Source organism: Panthera uncia, chromosome E1, assembly GCF_023721935.1.
Source record: "Panthera uncia isolate 11264 chromosome E1, Puncia_PCG_1.0, whole genome shotgun sequence".
Classification (NCBI taxonomy): Eukaryota; Metazoa; Chordata; class Mammalia; order Carnivora; family Felidae; genus Panthera; species Panthera uncia.
This window is the reverse complement of record NC_064814.1, coordinates 3,532,793-3,554,084: the sequence shown is the minus strand read 5'-3', so window position 1 is coordinate 3,554,084 and position 21,292 is coordinate 3,532,793. Positions and strand designations below refer to the sequence as shown.

At 60.4% G+C, this 21,292-nt stretch overlaps 2 protein-coding genes across 3 annotated transcripts in view; one reads left to right on the top strand and one right to left on the bottom strand.

Annotated features, from left to right (window-relative positions):
• Window positions 1-21,292, top strand: part of PGS1 (phosphatidylglycerophosphate synthase 1) — a 339,697-nt gene that overhangs the window by 85,294 nt on the left and 233,111 nt on the right. The window lies entirely within an intron of this gene.
• DNAH17 (dynein axonemal heavy chain 17) overlaps window positions 1-21,292 on the bottom strand; it is a 101,423-nt gene that overhangs the window by 50,717 nt on the left and 29,414 nt on the right. For both annotated transcript variants that reach the window (XM_049635566.1, XM_049635567.1), the window contains exons 19-36: window positions 20,021-20,203; window positions 17,030-17,284; window positions 15,831-16,000; window positions 15,031-15,253; window positions 13,564-13,680; window positions 13,390-13,476; window positions 12,193-12,345; window positions 10,046-10,294; window positions 8,207-8,329; window positions 6,594-6,941; window positions 6,396-6,487; window positions 5,933-6,059; window positions 5,141-5,293; window positions 3,621-3,746; window positions 3,361-3,468; window positions 1,983-2,114; window positions 1,529-1,689; window positions 680-836 (exon numbers count right to left, since the gene is read on the bottom strand). In XM_049635566.1, coding sequence (XP_049491523.1) covers window positions 680-836; window positions 1,529-1,689; window positions 1,983-2,114; window positions 3,361-3,468; window positions 3,621-3,746; window positions 5,141-5,293; window positions 5,933-6,059; window positions 6,396-6,487; window positions 6,594-6,941; window positions 8,207-8,329; window positions 10,046-10,294; window positions 12,193-12,345; window positions 13,390-13,476; window positions 13,564-13,680; window positions 15,031-15,253; window positions 15,831-16,000; window positions 17,030-17,284; window positions 20,021-20,203 — 2,964 coding nt within the window. The remainder of the gene's footprint in view (window positions 1-679; window positions 837-1,528; window positions 1,690-1,982; window positions 2,115-3,360; window positions 3,469-3,620; window positions 3,747-5,140; window positions 5,294-5,932; window positions 6,060-6,395; window positions 6,488-6,593; window positions 6,942-8,206; window positions 8,330-10,045; window positions 10,295-12,192; window positions 12,346-13,389; window positions 13,477-13,563; window positions 13,681-15,030; window positions 15,254-15,830; window positions 16,001-17,029; window positions 17,285-20,020; window positions 20,204-21,292) is intronic.

The following is a 21,292-nucleotide window of genomic DNA, read 5'->3' as shown; positions in this document are numbered from 1 at the left end:
AGGCTGGCGTGGACCGTGACCTTGCTGGTGAGGTTGCTGCTGCCACCTCAGGAGGGTCGGGCCCCGGGGCTCGCATGCGGGTGGGGAAGGGACTGGAGGCCCCCGCAGGCCCAGGCTCCCGGCCTCAGGCCCACCCCCAGCCCTCCTGTCGGAAGCTGCTCTACGGGGCCTCCAAGAGGGTATGCACTCTCCCGGGGCCCTCAGAAAACTGACACCATTCTGCACAGTTTCCAGGGCCTGGCGGGGCCCGGCCTGGCCTCTGGCTCCCCTCCTAAGCCTGCCTGGACTTGCTTTTACCCGGAAGCCCCAGGCTGGATGAACCACGACACAGGTGCCCCCAGCCACCAGGGGGAAAGCTCAGAGCCGAGGCTGGGAGGAGGTCCCCTCCTAGGGCGGGTCAGGACGTTCGGGGCTGGGCGTGCTGACCCTAGGAGCCTCTTCCAGACGTGTTAGTCACATCCACGAGGCCCCAGCTTCCCGGGAGGGCCAAGACGGCCAGCAGGGACACAGCTGCTGAGCCTGCTGGGTGCAGAGACTCTGCAGACCGGGAACCTGGGGCCTCTCCTCCCCGGTTCGGCCTGCAGTGTCCAGATGCCTAGAACACGCTTGGAGCGTGGAGGGTGCTGTACGTGGTCCCCACGGGGGCCTCTGGCCGCCCCCTCCGGGCCTGGGAGCTCACCTTATAATCCATTTGCTCGGAGCAGTTGAAGACGTACACCATGGTGCCCAGGGCCCTGCCCAGATCCTTGGTGGTCTCAGTCTTTCCCGTCCCGGCGGGGCCGGCAGGGGCTCCGCCCATGATCAGGTGAAGGGACTGGGTCAAGGTTATGTAGCATCTGTAAGGGACCTCTGATCATCAAGAGTGCGGCGACCCCACGGCTGCCTCCCTCTCCTCTCACCGTAGGGTCAGCTCGTCGTGCTCATGGTGCACCTGCTGAGCGCCAGGGAGGGACAGGGACCGGCCCGGCCAGCGCGTGAGACACGGCCCGGGAACCAGCACCGTCCTGGGGCAGACGCGGCACAGACGCTGTGCCCACCGCAGGGCGGAGTAAACCCTTGACAGTCACCTCACCATCTTGGAGGACTCGCTCTGAGCACCTCCTGGCCGGTCGGAGTGCTTCGTCTCATTAAGTCGCTCCTTCTTCCACGAGCTCATTCGTAGGATGGCACCCCCCCCACCCCGCCGCAGGCCCCCAGAGAGGATAAGCCAGTCCCCCAAGACCGCACGGCTAGTGAAGCGATGGGTCCAGAACACGGTGCCCGAGGCTGGGTGTCCCCACTGGGCGGCAGGACTGAGTCCGAACGCAGGCCTCCCCTTCCCAAGCGCCTGGTTCTGTCAGCCACGGGGGGGGGGGGGGGGCCCGGGGCGGGGGCGTTGGGGGGCGGCGGGGGGGGGGGGGGGGGGGGGGGGGCCGGGGGCGGGGACATTCGGGTCTGACAGCGCGAGGGAGCACGGGGAAGGGTCCGCAGAAAACAGGCGGTTTCCTTTCCCGGTTGCTCGGGAAGCGACGGGCGCCGGCGCCCTCACCTGTCCGTGAGCGGGGTGATGACCAGCCTCGGCGTGTTGCCCAGGTACTCGTACGAGTACTGGATTTGGGCGTCGCAGATGTTGGCAAAGCAGTGTCTCCTGTCCTCGTCCCAGCGATGCCGGAGCTGTGACTGCCAGGTGAAGGCCTGGGAGCTCTCCACCTGCAGGGAGGCGGCAGGAGGGGACAGTGTGGGAGCCACAGCTGACCCGGGAAGGCCCCCCGTCCCTCCTGCAGGGTCCCACCACCCCCCAGCCCAATCCTGCTGACGAGCGAGCCCCTCCCCCCGGATTGACTGCTCACCAGGGGTGAGTCTCAGGGAGGGATGGGGTTGGGAGGGGTGGCGCGGGGGGGGGGTGTGTGGCTGCCACCAGGAATAGAGCGGCCTCCCCAGGAAGAGGCACCAACGGGGGGCTGGGGTCCCCGAACACCTGACCCTTGCCCGAGCGCCCGTGCCTTGGCCGTGATCATCTTGGCGACCACGTCCCGCGCGTGCACATCGACGGTACAGACGGTCATGATTTTCATCCTGTCGCCGGCAGTGAGGGTTCCAATGAGCAAGGTGATGAGTGCGTTCAGCTGGCTGATCTGCAGGGGCAGAGGCACCTCGGCTGGGACCCCACGTGCTGCCCGTGCACCGTTCCCCCCACCCCCCCACCCTGCCTGGCTGCGTGGGTCCCCTGGGAGCTCACGGCCGGGGGGGACGGTAGGGTAGGCACGACCGGCACGCCTTTGCTTACAAACAGGGAGCGCAGAGAAAGTTCTTCATATCCCCCAAGTGGGGGGGGGGGCGGGGTAAGCAGAGCAGCCCCTGATGGAATTCCGCGGAGGCTCTAAAAATGACATAGCCCGAGAAAAATCTAGTGCCACGGGGAGATGGTGGGTATTCAGTAAAAGCGGAGGTTTTGAAGCCCTGCAGATAGTGTGTGTGTTATTTCCGTGCAAGTCAGTCACATGCACGTGAAAAGATCGGAAGTGTACATACGAGTTGTTGACAGTTGGCACAACAGGTGGTGGGGGTTATGGGTAGCTTTCCTCATGTAAAAAAATTACCTTTAGTTTCGAAATTTCTTTAAAAAAATGCTTATTTATTTATTTATTGTGGACGAGGGGGAGAGAGAGAGAGAGAGAGAAGGAATGAATGAACGAATGAATGAATCCCAAGCAGGCTCTGTGCTGTCAGCACAGATCCCCATGTGTGGCTTGATCCCACGAACCGTGAGATCACGACCTGAGTCGACAGCAAGAGTCAGACGGTCAACCGAAGGAGCCACCCGGCCACCCCTAGCCAAGAATCTTTCTATTTATTTTTTTTAATGATTTTAAATCAATTAATTTTTTTTTTGATATTTCCAACATCAAAGTTTACTAGAAGATCCAAGAATCTTTCAAAAAAGGCTCACGGTAGCCTTTGATGATTTCCAGACCAAAAAATTAAAGTTATCCGTTTCTAATAAGTTTTTTTTTAATGTATATTTATTCTTGAGAGAGAGCGAGTGAGGGAGTGAGCCGGGGGGCAGAGGGAGACACAGAATCGGAAGCAGGCTCCAGGCTCCGAGCTGTCAGCACAGAGCCTGACGCGGGGCTCGAACTCACGAACTGTGAGATCATGACCTGAGCCGGATACTTAACCCCCTGAGCCACCCAGGCGCCCCTAAAGTTACGTATGTCTAAAACGGTTGGTTTCCTTTGGGCAGAACCACTGGGGGTTGCCAAGACTGGAGCGCTTTGGGCCGACCGACGGAAAGGGCAATCCCGCAAGGGCACAGCCGCAGAGCGGATGCCTCTGGAAATCTCTCGGCAGTGTTTCGGATGGACCCGCGGGACCACGCACCTGCTTTTTGTTGTAATCTTTGATGGCGTTTTCATAGCCTTCCTCCAGCCTCGCGAACGCCAGGCCCACCTCGGTGGCCCACCAGATCTGCGTGCACGTGAGCGCAATCTGAAAACAGACGGGCCCCCCCCCCCCCCCCCCCCCCGGAGGGGCCCCTTCTTATAAAACAGTCCCTGCCGGCCAGATAGGCCGTTACCAGTTGGACTGACCGAGGGGGCGGTGAACACAGCCACCCCCCCCCCCCCCGCCGAGCCTCAGACCTGGGCTGGGTAATCAAAGATCCACTGCTCCCTCGGCTTTTCCTCGTACGTCACCACGGCTTCTGGAATTTCGTGTCGGAGCGTGGCGCGCATTCGGTCAAGCACTCGGTTCAGCCAGACTTCCACCTGGGGACGGGAGCCACACTAACCCGACGGGCCCTGAGCTCAGCTAGCTCCAAAGACTCGCTTTGTCATTAAAAAAAAAAAAAAAAAACCCAGGGGTCCTCCCCCCGGGGGGAGGAAAGACAAGGTTTTTGCAGAGCAGGGAGCATGCCCCGCTTAACATCTTCCACTTGCGCAGGCCCCCCCCCCCCGCCTCCCAGAGACTTGTCACACTGGTGGGCTGGGTGTTTAAGCGTGCATGTGATCTCCAGGCAGACAGGGGAGGGGATCCAGAGAAAATTCTAGAAGACTGGCAACGTCTGGGCCCGTGGGGTGCTACTGATGTTGGGAGACATGGCGTCTGTCCTCTCGGGTCCCCGGCATGTTCTGGCTGCTCCTCAGGTGCCTCGTGTCAGGGTCCAAGGTGGTCCCGTGGGACAAACTTGCAGACGGGCCTTCTTTGTATTCGGAAATACAAGCCCTCAAGTAGCCATTGCTGGCGGGGGTGGGGTAGGTGGGTGGCGGCGGGGGGTGGGGTGGAAACAGGACAATCAGGTTGGTTTTTCTTTTAGACTAAAGACGGTGCAGGCCAACTGTGTCTGTAAGGAGCTAACCGGGGGAAGCGGGTCTGAACACGCCTCCGTGACTGGCTCTTGCCCCAGCCCTGCCAACCTTGTCCTGAGATTTTCCTTTTTTTTTTTTTTTTTTTTAACATTTATTTTTGAGACAGAGAGAGAGAGAAAACACGAGTGAGGAGGGTCAGAGAGAGAGGGAGACACAGAATCTGAAACAGGCTCCAGGCTCCGAGCTGTCAGCACAGAGCCCGACACGGGGCTCGAACCCACCAACGGTGAGATCAGACCTGAGCCGAAGTCGGATGCTTAACCGACTGAGCCCCCCAGGCACCCCTGAGATCTTCCTCTTTCCTCCCCCAGCGAATTCGTCTCTGAGCTACCTTTCGTTTAGGATGATGTCGAAATCCCATTTGGTTGCTGAGTTGGGCAATGAGATGGGGGTGGGGGGTGGGGGCGGACAAGGGGCTGCCGGAAGTTTCTGTCGGCAGGAGGTGGCCTCTCAGGGAGGCTAGAGAAGGGAACGGGCCGCCCGAGATGAGGAGAGCCCTCTGGTCAGTCAAAGCCCTAAAGCTGACTGTTCGGGGCCCCCCCAGGCGGTCCCCCCACAAGCCCTCGAACAGCTGGACTGTGTCGGAAACCTCCCCTCCCCACCCCTCCTCTTCTGGCTGTTGGCTCGCAAGATACGCTTCAGGCTGTGCAGGCGAGGCGTTGCTGGAAATGCTGTAAGGAAGCTGGTGGAGCTTTTATTCGAGAGAAGGACCGTCATGGGCCGGCGGCCGTGCCGACACCCCCCGCCAGAGGTCCCCGCTGTCCCTCCAGCGCGGACGTGCCCGCGGCGCTCACCTGCCCCGAGAGGTCACACTCTTGGTCAAAGTGAACATACTCGTCTTCCTTGCTGTGCATGCCCAGGCCAACTTTGAGAGGCTTCCTGTCGTCATCGAGGCGGAACTCCAGCTTGCACAGGCTGTCGAAGAGCTTGGCCAGGTGACGGCCCACCTGGGGCGGGACAGGGCAGACACTGGGTCAGGTGAACCAGGGACTGGGGGGGGGGGGGGGGGGGCACGCGGCCTGCTTCTCTCCCCCTCCTCTGATCGGTGATGACCAAACACGTGTGACCAACCAAGGGCACAGCGGAGGGCTCTGAGGCGGGAGCCGGCACTGAGAGACAAAGGTCTGTTCCGGAAGATTCCGTTTCCTTGACAAGGCCGTGTCCCTGGGCCACCCCACGCAGACCTGCTTGTGCGTCCCGTGACTTTACGATTCAAGGAAAATATAGTAAAATATAGTCGTTTCCCCCACCTGCTTAGTTACCCCTTTTCTCTTTCAGCAGCACCTCAAGGAGACCTCTCCTCCTGGGTCTCGGGGCCTGGGGTCTGTTAGGACCAGCCAGCGGGCGGGTCTCTGAGAAGGAGCGGCTCACCAAGCCCCGGGCCTCCAACCCGTCTTCCAGATGAGGAAAACGAGGCACGGGAGGTATGGGACAGGATCTGAGACGCGTCCAGTGAAGCGGTCATGGCCGGGCCCCCGGCAGTTTCTGGCGCGGACGGCCTTGTGGAGGTGACGTGCACCCACCCGCCTCCACCCCAGCCAGGGCTGCCGAGGGGACGAGCACGGGGCCGCCCGGGGCCCGCCTACCTCCACGGGGTTGTTTCCGTTGGAGAGAATGTCCAGGAGGTCAGCCGAGGAGACAAAGTAGAACCTCGGGAAAGCCAGTCTTTTGGTCTCTAAATATTCCGCCAAGGCCTTTTCGCACACGGCCAGGCTAGGAGGGGGCAGGAAAGGGGGCTGTTGAGGCCCAGTCCTGGGAAGGCCTCCTCCAGCCCAGCCCAGCCCAGCCCGTCCGCGCTGGGCTGACAGCTCCGGAGACGCCCGGCTCGCAGCCCGTTTCATTCAGACCTTCCGACCGGACACGCCGCGGGCGTTCCTCTGAGGCCGGACACACGCTGCGTGGCCGGCGTGGCACCCTGTGGCCGGGAGCACGAGCCCCCAGGAAGGGGAGTTTGCTCTGTCCTGGCCCGGGGAGGGGGCGGGGCATGGGCTGATGGCTCAGGTCCCTGCAGCCGGGACGCCTCTCACCCGGACAGGCGTGGGGACCCACCTCTTCTTCAGATTCTCGAGCTTGTCGTAGAGGCCGGGTTTGTTGGTGGCCTCCACCACGTTGGGCGTTTTCACCGCCTCCTCCATCAGGGCCTGGGAAGAGACGGGACCCCCCCGCCCCGCAGGGCGTCAGTAGCCGCGTTTTCTCCGCAGAGCCCTTCCCGCAAAAGCCCGGGAGGAGGGAGAAGGCTGTGCTCGCCTTGAACTGCATGTCAATGCCGTCGAAGCGCCTGGAGTCCTCTGGCAGCTGGGCGCGGATGTCTTCTGAGCCGATGAAGATGCTCTCCAGGTGGCTCCAGGTTCTCTGGACCTCAAACCAGATGGAGATGACGGAGTCCGCCGTGGACAGCTTCTGCTGCCAGCTCGTCACCTCCTTCAGGAAGTGGGACAGGTACTTGGACATCATCAGGTTCTGCAGCTGGACCTGGTTGTCCTCCAGTGTCTCCACCAGCACCTCGTCCGACTTCAGCATCATGGTGCCCGTGCGCGGGTGCGGCTCGTGCTCAAACTCCATGGTGGACCAGGTGCTGTCCAGGGCTTTCAGAACCTTCCAGGGGACACAGAAACGGGCTCCCTCAGCGGTTGGCAGGAGGGGCCGAGGAGGACCCGGAGTTCTCTGGAACACGGGACGAAGCCCTGCTTTGAGAAGACCGACACGTTCACGCCAGCAACACTGACAGCCGCCAAGAGGGGGAAACAACCCAACGTCTGTCCATCAACAGACGAACAGACAGGCGAGACGAACAGGTCATCGGCAGGCCGTTGGGCCATAAAAAGGAATGAAGTTCGGACATACGCTCCCACACGGGTGGACCTTGACGACATCACGCCATGTGAAAGCAGCCAGACGGAAAAGGCCGTACGTTGCGTGACCCCGTTCATACGAGACGGCGGGATGGGCGAATCCATAGGGACGGTGGGTTCGTGGTGGCTTAGACGAGGGACAGGGATGTACGGGAAGGTGGGGGGATTTCTAGAGGGCGTGGCTTTCTTTTTGAGTTGACGGAAATGTCCCAACGTGGAATAATTCTACCACGTGATGCTTGCCCACATCTATGGAGAGACAAAAGCCACTGAGTCGTACGCGTTACATGGGTGAGTGCGACGGCATGTGAATTATAGCTCAAATAAAGCCAAAACATGACCACTCACACTCGCCAAGCAGGTGAGGAGACAGGTTTGAACCACAGAGGGAATCCTCCCCAGTGTCCCTGTGTCCCGGGACCGCCCCAGCCAGCCAGTGGCCAGCCCTCCTGCCTTGCCTCCTCCCACCTCTCCTCCAAAGCCACAAACAAGGGTGCTCCATGAGAGGAGAGAGCTCGGGGCAGTTTTAAATGTGCTACCATTGTTGGGGAGCCTGGGTGGCTCTGTCGGTTAAGCGTCCGACTTCGGCTCAGGTCACGATCTCACGGTTCGTGGGTTCGAGCCCCGCGCCGGGCTCTGTGCTGATGGCTCAGAGCCTGGAGCCTGCTTCCGATTCTGTGTCTCCCTCTCTCTCTGCCCCTCCCCCACTCGCACTCTGTCTCTCTCAAAAATCAATAAAACATTAAAAAAAAAAAGTGTCACCATTGCGCACAGGAGACACAAGTACAGCCGGGGTGGAGGAGTGGGGTGGAGGGGATCCTTTCCTCAGTTATAAATTCTGGAAGTATCTGGGGGGGCGTCGGTTAAGAGAAAGCCCACCAAGCTTTCGTTTTTGTGTTAAGTGGCCGTTGGACCCCATGCTTGTAGGCGGTGGGCTGGTGGGTCAGGTTGAGCATCATCCCATATGAACAACGTTGCTTTTGACAAAACAAAACAAAACAAAAATACCTTTTCCATCCCCGACTCTTTCACAGCCTTGTCAACGATGTTCCGGACCTCGTCCTCGTATTTGTGGAGGTTTAACTGTAGTAAATCGGCCAGGGTGGTCTCATCTGACATTTCGAATTTCACCTGGGGGGTGGGGTGGGGGGAGAGGCACGTTCTGCATCAGGTCCTTTATTTAGCACGGGACAGACATCTCTGTGCCTTGTGGAGAGAGGCAGGTGAGCAAGTAATCCGGGCTGCAGGGGGGGAGCGAGCGGGAGCTCTGTGCCACTGTTGACGGGCTGCGTGACATGGGTGAGTGGCTCTTGAGATGAGATCATCCTGGATTATCTGTGTGGCACCTAAACCCAGGCGTCCTTATAAGAGAGGAGAGGAGAGGAGAGGAGAGGAGAGGAGAGGAGAGGAGAGGGCTTTGAAATGCAGAAGAAAGCCATGTGGTCATAGACACGGAGATTGGTGGGACACGGGAGGCAGCCACGAGCCAAGGAACGCCTGGGGCCACCACAAGCTGGAAGAGGCAGCGAAGGACTGTCCCCAGGAGCCTTCAGAGGGAGGGACCCCTGCCCACACCCTGATTTCAGACTTCCGGCCACAGAGCCACGAAAGAACACGTTTCTGTGGCTGGAAGCCCCCAGTGTGTGGTTCTTTGCTGTAGGAGCCCCAGGGCACTAACGCACCTGCTCAGGGATCAATGCTATTGACGTTACTCGCCATTGTTTTCGTAGCAGGCAGAACTGAGTCTTGGGCACTGTCGCTCTAGTGACAGAACCAGGTGCTGGCATTGTGCCACCCAGTCCTCAAACCCCTTCCACACGCCCTCTCCTTCGTTCTTGCCGTCACACGGACATTTCCCGACACCGCTTCTGAGCCCCCTCTGGAAACTGGCTTAACCCATTGATAGAACGGAGCGTCTCCCGATCACATTTGGGAAAATAGCTGCCGGGGTTTCACTAAGTCCCCAGCTGGGGCATCTTAGTTGCCTGTTGATCGCCGGCCAGGGATCTCTCCCGGGGCGCCTGGGTGGGCATATGAAGCTGCTGGCCAGTGGCCTGGAAAAGCTGTGGTCTCAGCACCCAAGTACTCCAGACAGCCTTTCTGGTTGTCTTGTGTGACTTTCTCCCAAGGCTCAAGCCACATCCCACCTGCTCCCGAAGCCTTTTCTGTCCTTCCCTGCCCTCGGAGAGGATGCCTCCTCTAAACTCAGAATCGCTGCTGAAAATCCCACTTGGGGATCCCGAATATGATGGCTTGTGCTATCCTCCTCTCGCTTCCCTGAGAGCAGAGGCTGTATATTCCCTCTCTCTCTCTCTCTATCCTGGGCACCGCTGTGGGGCCTCTGCAGAGTAGCTGTCCAATATAGTTTTGGTCAATGCTTGCAGGCGGTGGGAACTGTTCCTATCTGCCTCCTGCGGCTGTCGATGCCAATAACAGCCCTCCGACTAGGGGACACCCCTGGGAAAATTAGGACGCTAGGGCTCTGTGGTCCCGGGGTGCACGGGGAAGCCAGGATTGCTGTTCATCCGAGCTGAACTTCCGGAACCCTGTGGACAGTCAACTTACAACCGAAACCGACTGCCGGATTCGCGGGGCCCGGTGCAAAATGAAAACGATGGGGCCCTTTGTTAAAAAATTATTAGGAATTCCCAGACGGCCACAGCAGAGCGCTGCACGCAGCACAGGGGCCCTCTGCGCGCAGAGCCCCCCCCCCCCCCCCCCCCCCCCCCCCCCCGTGTGACCGGTCCAGGTCACAAGTACCCGAAGCCGGCCTTGCCCACGCCCGGCTTCGCCCGCGTCGGGCCGGCCCGTCCCGCGGCGAGGCCGGCCGGCCGCCGAGCGCACTACCTGGGTGGCCTGCATGAGCTGGTGCCAGTGACGGTCCCGGATGGCGGGGTTCTGCAGCTCGCTGACGGCACGCAGGGACGTGATGGTGTTCTTCACCATGTTGTCCAGCCCCACGAAGGCGTCCCAAGCTTTTATCTCCTTGTCCAGGGACCTCACGTCCTTGGCAAACTTCTTACAGTCTGTGTCCATCTGTTCGACGTTAATATTTTTCCACTTGGTGGTCTTCCAGTGGTCGATGCTGGTGTTCACCTGAGGGGGGGACAGCTCACTGAAGGTTCGGGAAGACGGCCGGGTTACCTTCCTGCCGTGGCCCCCCGGGGAACAGCGAGGGTGGTCAGGTGGACAGATACAAGGGTGGCGGGGGCCAGGGCGGGGAGACGAGTTGTATGGATACAACTTAGAAGTCGGCAGTTAAGACAGATCTGGGCAGTGTCCTATGGTGGGCGCTATCGCTCTACTGTTTTTATAGTTTTTTGTTTTTTTTTTTAATGTTTGTTTATTTTTGAGAGAACAAGAGACAGAGGGCAAGCGGGGGGAAAGGGAGAGAGAGAGAGAGAGAGAGAGAGAGAGAGAGAGAGACACAGAATCCGAAGCAGGCTCCGGGCTCCGAGCCGTCAGCACAGAGCCCGACGCGGGGCTCGAACTCACGGACCGCGAGATCGCGACCTGAGCCGAAGTCAGACTCTTAACCCAAAGGCGCCTCTACTTAACAGGACCACCCGACGTGCTTCGACCAGGAAAACGTGAGTGATGCCTGGCACTTGGGGGCAGAGGCACTTCACGGCCAGTGCTCAACTCCGAGTTCTGTCGCCTTGGCAATCACGGACACGCGTGTGGCTACCTAGCCCGGATCTCTGAGCCGCCCCAGGGCTGCTTGGAACCAGCGCGTGGATTCGGCACGGAAGAGAAATACGCTTTTGCTGTTAACAACACAGAGCTGTCTTTCAGGGCTGTTTGTCAGTGCAGAGTAACCTGGCTTATACTGACTGGTGACAACGTGTTAGAAGAAACCGGAAGACACAGAATGTTCCCCTGGGAAAAACCCTACCAACAGTGAAGAAGACCACAGATCTTCTGGGTCTGGGATGGGCTGAAAACGGATGCGTAGCTGGGATCGAAGGGACGAGATTACCGGCAAGAGATTATTGAGGCAGGGACGCCCGGGCGGGACAAGAGTACTTGTTACCAAATGAACGAGACAGAGGTGGGGTGTTTACAAGAAACCTGCCTGGAAGCTATGCTCAGAGGCAAACCTCAATCACATCAGTGGCTCTTTCTGGCAGGTTTAAGCTTATTCTCTATCCTGTTTTCCTAGAAGCGTCCTGGCCAGTTCGGTCTGGAGAACTGTCCCTGAAATACTCTGGCTGTAAACGCTTACTGTTCCCTCCCGGGCAACGTAGGCTCTAGTCTGTGCTGAGCGGTGTTTGTCGAGGGGAAGTGCGGCCACCCGTCCTCTCTGGCTTTACCGCTGCCTTCTGGGATGGCCTTCCGACGCAAGAGACTCGAGTTCAGCCAAGTGTGGAAAGTAAGTATGCGTCCGCTCTCGTTAGGAGCGAAAGAGAGCCTGTAACTCCAGAGACGCCTCCCCCTGTGTAAGCACTGCGTGGGCTCAGTGCGGTCATCTTCAACATCGAACTCTGTCATCCTGACAGAGGAAATAAACGAGGAGACAGAGGGGGCTTCCGTACGGGAGCCCTGCGTCACGCCGGGAGAGCAGTTCTCCCCCAGATTAGCTCGCGGAGAAGATTCGGCTCCGTATAAAGGCGTGATGGTTTTCCCTCTCGCAGGGGAGGAGGATTTGACAAAGATTCTCAAGTTCGATCCCGAGAATGAGAGAGAAGGCTCACGCGTCTCTGCCAACGGGGGAGCTGGGAGGAGAGGCGGCAGGAGCCCCCAGGCGCTCGTGCGCTACCCTTCAAGAGGGGGTGCCTGCGTCGGCCACGCTGTCGCATCCGAGCGGCAGAAGGATAGCGGGAGCACCTCGTCTGGGCGCTGGGGTGCGGTGGGGGTGCAGAGCCCCCTCCCCCTGACATCCGGGTGCTGGGCAGCAGCCGGGGCAGAGCCACCCGTCCCCCCGCCGCCCCGTCCTTGAGTCCCCGTGGCGCTGGCCTGCCCCGTCCACACCTGGTGCCTGCCATCCGCCTCACCATGACGATCATGTCCCAGAGCTCCTTCAGCAGGCGGACCTCCTTGTGACAAGCTTTGAGCTGCTTATAGTCTGGGACCGTGACTTCGAACAGGCTCCCGGACTTGCACAGGGAGTCCATGACACTCTCCATGGACACGATGCTCTTTTGTTGCTGGGGGGGGGGGCGGTGAGGGAGGGGGTCAACAGCAACGTTGGCGCTCAGTGCTGGCCTCCCTCTCGCCCTCCGCCACGTCCCGGGGCACCTTCTCGGGGTCGCCGCCAGCACCCTGCTGTGTCCCAGCCCCACGCGCCGACCATGGGGCAACGGTCGCTACCCTCCCCTCCTGCCTTCAGACGCCCGCTGCTTCTGATCGTGCGGGGAAGGCGGTTTAGGCTCAAGAAGTGAACGGACTCTATGCGAACTTCCTGAGACTTCCAGGCTTTCCTAATTTTCACGCTCTATTTTATTTTATTTTATTTTATTTTTTTTACCTTATTAAGCATTACGTAGGTAATGCCTGATTGCTTTAAATATGATGGAAGCCTAGGCAAGAGGAGGAAGGCAAGAGTCACCCCAAACCAGGAGAGCGAGAGTGGGTGCTTCCGTGTCGAGTACGCGCGTTGTCTGCGCGGGTGTGAAGGTGGGCTCCCCGTGTGTGCGGGCGGGTGGCTCCAAGAGGCCTTTCGCACGCACACACCCGGTTACTAGACAAGCTCACGCGGGATCCCCCTGCAGAATCAGCCCGGGTCCCTCAGGCTCCAGGAGACGCTGTGTGCCTCCCCACTGGGCTCGGGGACGTGACCCTGCAGAACGGGGACCATCTTGGGGACCATCTTGGGGAATGGCAGTCCCGAAGCTGCGTGGGAAGAGCAGAGGCTGGGGGAGGGCACGCACGGGTGACCCTGAAGGTCACACGCACTTGGGGTCTCTTGCGCTAAGTCCTGAGTGCCCCACACGCTCCCCCGCGGGACCCAAGCCCGAGTGGGTTGTCAGGCCCAGCCCCGTGGAATTTGCACGTTGGACGCCGGCCACGGATGAAACAGCGGAGACGGAGGGGGACGTGGTGAGAGGCTCGGGCACGGGACTTGGGGTCCGTGGGGACACCTGCGCACACGCACAGCCCCGAGGCCAGGCCCCTCGGGGCCGCGTCCCTGGACGCCCACGAGTGACAGCCTGAGGAACGGCCGAGAGGCACCGGGGCCTCGACCAACGTACCTTATTCAGGGACTTGTAGGGGTCGGGGTCCGTGAAGGTGAACGGCGCTTCTTGCCGGAACTTCTCTCTGAACTCGTGCTGCTTGAGCTAAGGGAGGAGCAGCCGTGTCACCCTCCCCAGCCCCGCCACGTGGAGGGTGCGGGCCCGGCCCCCCCCCCCCCAGGATGGCACCACCTCAAACTGCTGGCACTTCCGTCTCAGGATGTTGACCTCGTTGGCCTGGAGGGGCGCCACGTTCTGCTTCACCTGGATGGCCAGCTTCTTGGTGTTTGTCCACTGCTCGGGCAGCTCCTGCGGCAGATCGAGCCCGGGGGCCGTTCCTTTTTCCGTTGTTTCAAGACACTTTCTATCGCGAAGCGTTACGGACTCACGGGGAATCGCCAAAGTAGTAGAGAGTCCTGTGTGCCTCCCCCAGCCTCCCCCCCGGGGCTGGCACCTCAAACGGCCGCGGTGCGACCCCCCCACCCCAGGAAACCAGCATCGGCGCGTTTCTGGGAACCAGGTGGCAGACCTTGTCCGCTTTCACCCTGCGCTAACCCGACTGCATCGGCACACGAGTGCGCACGCGATTTGTGCGGGAGCGTGTGTCGTCCTAAGCGACCTGAACCCACGTCTAGGTCCCTGTGACCACATCCTCAGCGCACAGACACGGAACTGTCCTTTGCGGGAAGAACTCGTCCTGCGTGGTCTCTGTATCTGCCCCCAGCCCGTCCGTGGGCAACCACTAACCTTCTCCCCATTTCTAGAATCTTGCTAGTTTAAGCACGGCTTTAACAGTCAGATGGATTTGTGTATTTTCAAAGTTCTCCGCCCCTGAGCAAATATCGGACTTCTGATCGTAAGATGCTGAGGCCCTCCCCCTCCCCCCTCCCCCCTGCCCTGCCACGGGGAGAGCCGGGCTGACCCGGGGCCCTCCGGGCTGGGCAGTTCCCAGAGCAGCCCCCCCCGTGTCCCTCCAGGAGGGAGCCGGCCCCGCCTCGGCCTCACGGCCCTGCCCCTCGCCTCTGCGGGGCCTCCGCCGACCCCGCTCTCCGTCCACTGTCCCCTGCACCCGGGCCGGACCCGTCCTCGGGGGCAGGTGTGGGGTACAGGGGCATTTTTAATCCAACAGTTAAAGGGAGGCCCCACCGGCCCCACCCTGGAGGCCGTCTCAGTGTCCCTTCCTCTGTGGGGACATTCCACGGGGTTCCCGAATCCAGAGGGGAGGTTTATCGTGCAGGCCCCGCGTGAGGCCTTGTCCCTGTTCAGGCAGCCTGCACCCCCGCTGCAAGGCCCCCAGCAGTGGGCGGCCTCCCTCCCCTCTTCCCTGGACGCCCTCCTCCCCTCTTCCCTGCACACCCTCCTCCCCCCACCCCGCCCAGCACTGGGCGGCCTCCCTCCCCTCTTCCCTGCACACCCTCCTCCCCCCACCCTGCCCAGCACTGGGCGGCCTCCCTCCCCCCTTCCCTGGACACTCTCCTCCCCTCTTCCCTGCACACCCACCTCCCCTCACCCTGCCCAGCACTGGGCGGCCTCCCTCCCCTCTTCCCTGGACGCTCTCCTCCCCTCTTCCCTGCACACCCTCCTCCCCCCACCCTGCCCAGGACTGGGCGGCCTCCCCCACCTCTTCCCTGCACGGCGCGGCACCTGGCCACTGTCTACCTGCAGCTTCACATGCGTCTCCTCCGGCATCTCCTCCCCGTAGGTCTTGAGCAGCTCGATGGTTTGCTTCAGGGGCTCAAACATGTTGTCGGTGGCCACCTGTCTCTCCTTGACCTTCATCAGATGCCCCATCACCTCCACGAGACCGTCATAATCCCCCTCCTTGAGGGGCTTTGTCAAGCCCATCCTGGCAACTTTCATGAAGGCCTCTAGGTCAGCCAGGCTGTTGAACGAGAGGGCCCGGTGACAGGCGCCCCCCTCCACGGGGAGGGTGAGGCCCATCGGAGGAGGCGGCCAGCCGCGAGGGCTCCCCGTTGTGCTGCGGGGCCGTGCTGAGCAAGGGAGAGCTCCTGTCCGCCCCCCGACACCACCTTGACCCTCACCCTACGCCTTACCAGCCCCGCTCAGACTGGCCTCCTGGGCAGAGCTCAGCCCACCCGTACTCCCTCCCGGCACCGTGCCCTCAAGGCCCTGACTGCCGCCTCTGGTCTCGTGGGGCCGGTCCCCTGGTGACACTTCAGCCTGCTCTGCCCCACCCTCCAGGCTGCAGACCGTGCGTGCTCAATAAACAGGTGTCGAACGAAGCACAGGGTGTCCCTTCACAGCCGGTGACGCCTTTCCGCTGGGACCCCCACCCCCACCTCTTGCTGGGGGCCCACTGGCCTCTAAGCCTGACCTCCAGCCGCCCCGTGGCCCGGAGGAGCGCCCACCCGCACCACGGAAGCCTGTCTGCCCGGCTCTCCAGGGACGTGGCCCTCTGCAGGGTGGCGGGGGATGGGCTGCGGGGTCCCGGTGCCCACCTGTTGACGACGTGTTCGCTCAGGTGACGCTTGAACATGAAACCCCAGCGCTTGATGATGTTGAGCAGAGCCTGCTTGAAGGGGCGGCAGTCGCACTGCAGCCAGCCGTTGAACACCTTGGTGTTCTCACACTTGGACACCTCCTCGTACAGCTTCTCGTAGGAATCGATCTGGAAAGCGGGGCCACGGCTCAGTCGGGTGGCCGTGGGAGGCGGCGGTACAGCACGCGGGCGGCCCCCACCCCCCTGCGGGGCACGGCTTCCCGTCCCGGCAGCCCCGGGTTCTCCGCAGCCCAGTGGCCCGTCCCCAGCTCAGGCAACCTGTCAGAAAGGGACGCCATCGGGCAAGGCCAGCACGACAGGCTGGCCTCTGCAGGACAGGCCAGAAGCCAACAGGTGAATGCGGTCAGGGCAGGCTCGGGGCACCTACACTTGGCCCTCTTCGCGCGGCGCTCCATTCTCGGGGCTCTCATGCTCCACCAGCCGCCCCCACCCCGTGCGGCGGCTTCGGCCCTGGTGCGCGTCTCCCCTGGGGGCGGGTCACTGCTGCTCACGGGCGACTCCCCGTCACCGCGCGTGTGGGCAACAGGTGGAGGTTTGCGTAGTAACGGTTTTTCTCACGTTCCGTCTTTCTGCTCTGGCACCTGCAGCCTTGCTGAGCCTGGTGGGACGGTCCCTCCCAAGGCTGGCAAATTCCCAGAGAAGGCCTCTCCCCAGGGAGCGTCTTTCTTATACAAACCAACCCAGAACCCACTCCCCAACCACCCTCTTCGCCCTCGGGGCCGACATTCCCCTGTCCTCAGCACCCCAGGGCCTGGTCCCCGCAACGAGGCACCAGCCCTACCCCGCGGAATCCACTGACATGATTCCCACTAGCTGATCCTAGGTCCCCTTGCCCTGCCTCTCCCGAATATTCCTTCCAGGCTGTGAATCACGCCTTCCGCTCTGTCCCTCTGCCTCCGGACCGACCCCAGTGCTGCCCCCATGGCCCTGCGGGGCGGGGCCTGCTCCCTCCTCCTGGAGCCAGTGAGTCACAGACTCTTTTCCATGGCGATCATCTCCTGCTCGGCTGGAGTCACCAGACCCGAATAATAATAAAACCCGCATTTTGAAACCTTTCACCGGAGGTTTGAATGGAGCCCAGTGACCTCCCTCCCTGGGGTGGGGGTGATCCCGTGAGGGGGCGAGGCTCACGCGCACCTGCTGTTGGAACTGGGCGAGGCTGGGCGGCGTCTTGGGGAGGGCCTCCTCGGCCCGGGTGTCCAAATCGTCCAGGGTGGCCGCCCGCCCGTAGATGAGGAAGTTCTTCATGAACTCCTGGGGGTCGTCCATCCACAGGTAGGAGTACCTCTCGAAGGAGTCCTGGTACTCCTCGGCCTCCTTCATGGCGCTGAGGACCAGGCTGGACAACTCCTCCCTCATCTCTATGAGGTCCGACATGTCCTCGAGGTCTGCCTGGGAGGGGGCAGGAGACAAGCGGACCTGTGAGCCGTTTTGCCGGGGGTCACGGCGTGGAGGTCATCTCTCCGCCCTGCAAGGAAGCTCCCCGCCGGCGGGAGCGTTGCTAACCTCTCAAGGTGGGAAACAGAAATCTGCCCACTTGCCGTGTTGGCCCGTGAGGAGATCATGTCGAACGTGACTTTTGTCTGGCGGACCCCAGGGTGACTCACACACTGATTCATCCGGGCCGTGCACCTGCTGTGTGCCACACGGGGGGGTGGGCACGGGGGATCTAGACAGGGCTCGCACGGAGGGTCCAGGGGCGGGGTCAGACGTTCACCAAAGAATCCCAGACCCTGAGACTTGTCCTAACGTTCACCGGGGAGGAGGTGGGGGGAACGCTCCCTGCGGAAGTGACCATTGTTCTGGCCCCTGCTGGATGGGGGGCGGGGGGGCAAAAAGCAAGAGAAACAGCAAGGCACAAGCAAAGGCCCTGTGGTGGACAGACGCGGCCGTCTGAGGAACTAAAAGGAGTCCAACACGATGGCTAGAGCGGGGACCAGGGGAGGCCTGTTCTGGACAGAATCTTTTGCGTTTCAAGCGACAGAAAACCCAACCCGAGTTGGTTTAAGCAGCAGGAGAATTCACGGACCCACGGACCTGGAGAATCTCAAGGTGGAGGGTGTGCGTTAATTACGGTTTGTATTTTCGTATCTTAAGATTCACTGACATCTTCTAAAAAACTTTTTGAATATTTATTTTTGAGACAGAGACAGAAAATGAGCCGGGGAGGGGCAGAGAGAGAGGGAGACACAGAATCCAAAGCGGGCTCCAGGCTCCAAACTGTCAGCACAGAGTCTGATGCGGGGCGCGAACCCACAAATGGTGAGATCATGACCTGAGCTGAAGTCGGACGCTTAACTGACTGAGACGCCCAGGCGCCCCAAGATTCACTGACGTCTTAAAAAACCTTGCTGGCTGGGGAGACACCACCCTCCTGGGGATTAGCCAACTCTGAGCGACTAAGGGCTCAGGAGCAGGGAGCACACCCTTCATATGCAAACCATCCAGCCCTGGGTCTAGACACCCCCCCCCCCCCGCCCCCACCACCTCCTTTCTCCCAAGCCAACGCTCCTCCTATCCTAAGTGCCCCAGGGTCAGGTACCAGGTAACCGAGGTGACCCCTGGGCCTCAGAGTCACTGACGTCAGTGCAAACTGGCCAGTTCTGAGCTCTTTCCCTCACCAGCCTTGCCTCTCCTGCAGAAACCCCACGGAAGTCTCCGGCCTGGGCTATCCTCCTCATTCCTGCTTCTGCCTCCCGACTGCACCTGCTTGGATCCCTGCCACCCCGCGGGGCCCGCCAGGCCTCCCGTTTCTATGGGAACTGTGAGCAGCACTAACTTTCCTCTCAATGGCACCGGCCTCTCCACATCGCCGCTCAGTCACCTCCGTAAACTAAGATCCCACGGGTAGGAATGAGACCGGTGTGTGGGGGGGGGGGTTCAAGGCCTGGGGTGTGGCATGATCAGCAGGATCCTTGTCTTACTTTGCTCTGTCCTCCTCCACGTGTGGCTTCCTCAGCAAATGAATCCCCTCAGAGCCCCACGGAGGCTGCAGGAGCTCCAGACCCGCATCCTGCCAGACTCCGGAGCTCACGGGGTCCCACGTCCATACCTGAGCAGACGTCTGGTGACAGACTCTATTCTGGGCTCGGGAACAGCTTGCCGTGTGCACTTGGGCCGGGCTCATCCCCTTTCTGTGGCTCAGAAATCCTCAGGCCGTTTTCTTTGCCCGATACCGTCGGCCTGGAAATCCCCTCCTCACCCTTCAAGACTCCGTGCACACTCAGCTCCTCTGGGAAGCCGCCCTTGACCTTGCCAGTTATCTCCTCTGTGTACCCACCTCACCGCACGCGCGCACGGGCACACACGCACACACACACACACGTGTGCACACACACCTTCCTAACAGTACAGAGCTTCTTGTTGTAAATATCTATTACTGCAAAGAATTCATGCTCGTTACCAAACTTCAAGCGGTGCTCACGTATATGAAATAAAAAACAACCTTGCACCCCCTGTCCCGCCCCGACCCCTCACCGTCCCCCATCCTTAACCCCATCCTGTTTCCAGAGGTAAGCACTCTTAACGGTTCGGAGTGTATCCACAGAAATACAGACTTTCGTTCGTGTCAACGAATGAAATCGTATTCTACGCGTTGTGCCACACACAACTTGATGAGCACTTAACAACCTGTCACCAGCCTCTTTCCACCCCTGGCTCATGTTTGGGACTCAGCTGGCTGTCCTTGTGCGGATGGGCCCGAATCTACTGGCATCTACTGGAGAGCTCCCTTATTGGGGGGCATTTAGGTCTTTTCCAGTTGGGGTTTCCCTGTTATACAGACAACGCTCTGACAAACACGTCCTCAGACCTCCCTCCAGGGGGAGCCTAACTTCCTATGCCTTTTTGTGTCTGGAGAATCTGCTCAGACTGGGTCGTTTCCAGGTGTTTAATGCATCGAGGGTCCGAGGATGTGCGAGCCAGGGAAGCGTGTTGGTCGAGATGCCCGAGCACTGAGGGACTCACAGGGTTAACCTCCAGAAGGAAGCGAACTACCAGCCCGTGGGGTAAGAGCACACTCTTGCCATCTTGGTGGGGTGGGGGCGCGTCGGGGAGGTGACCGGAACAGGGGAGCCGTAGGAGCCTCTGCAGGGGAGGAAGGTGGGGCCGGGTGAGGCCCGGACTGACCTTGTAGCTCATTCGGTTCTTGGCTAGCCGGGGGATGAGCTTGGCTGCAGTGTAGATGTCGTTGATCAGGCCCTCAATCAGCATCAGGAAGCCATAGTCGAGGCCCAACTCCAGGGATGGATTGAAGACCAGCCCGTCCTCGTCCAGCTGCATGAGGACCTCAAACAGCGGTGCCACGCTTCCCTGGAAGAGATCGTCCCGGGCTCAGTACCTCGAGCTCGGATGAACCGCTCCCAAGGTCCCAGTGTTCCCTCCGGGAACCACAGGGCTGACCCGGGCCGGCCGGGAGCACTTGGGGGAGCATGCCTTCCCGGGCCCTTTGAGCTGCAGGGCCCAGAGCAGGCTGGAGCAGGGGACCCCCCCCCAACGCCTCACTGCAAAGCCTGTATCTGTCGCTCACCAGCTGCATGGCCTCCCAAGCTCCCCAAAAACATAAAATGAGGATAATCTTGTGTAGAACAGAGACGCCAACTGTCCCCATCTCTTGAGGTTATTATGAGGACTAAGTAAGTCAGTAACGCATGAAGCGTGGGAGTGGTGGCCGGTGAGTGTGAGTGGCCCACAGTGCATGGTGGGCTGGGGGTGGGGGGTGTCCCAGCTGGGCAGGACGGGCTTCACTGCGCTCCAGAAAGCACAGCCCTCCCGTCTCTGGAGGCCCCTGGCTCTAGGTAGTTGTGCGGTGAAGCACCTTCGCCACAGAACTCATTGACGGTCGAACAGCTTTGCCATAAAAGATTAAAAAAAAAAAAAATAGTCCGTTGGTGGTTTGTTCTCGGAGGTGTCTGCGTTTTTATCACACGATATAAACCTCGGCTAGCCCTCGCCGTGGGTGCCAGGGGAGGTCAACCGCGAGTGTCAGCTTGATGGAAAACACGGTGGTGAACTTCCTGGGAGTGCGAAACAAGGCCAGGTAAAGCCAGGTTGCACGCTCGACTCTCCTAGAAACTGAGAGCACGTCAGTTACGACACGCGACGGCATCAGCATTTCCCATATTTCCTGCAGAATGCTAGGTGCCTATCAACCTACACGTGACGGCGTGCCAAGGGGACACGTCAGCGGAGACGCTTTCACGGGGCAAATACCATCAGTTACCAATTTGCACCCTAGTATTTGGAAAACGGATACCTCTCTTAAATGAAGGAAGAAATTAATTAATTAATTAATTTATTTATTTAATGATTTTATTTTTGAGAGAGAGAGAGACAAAGCATGAGTGGGGTAGGGGCAGAGAGAGAGACAGACACACACACACACACACACACACACACACA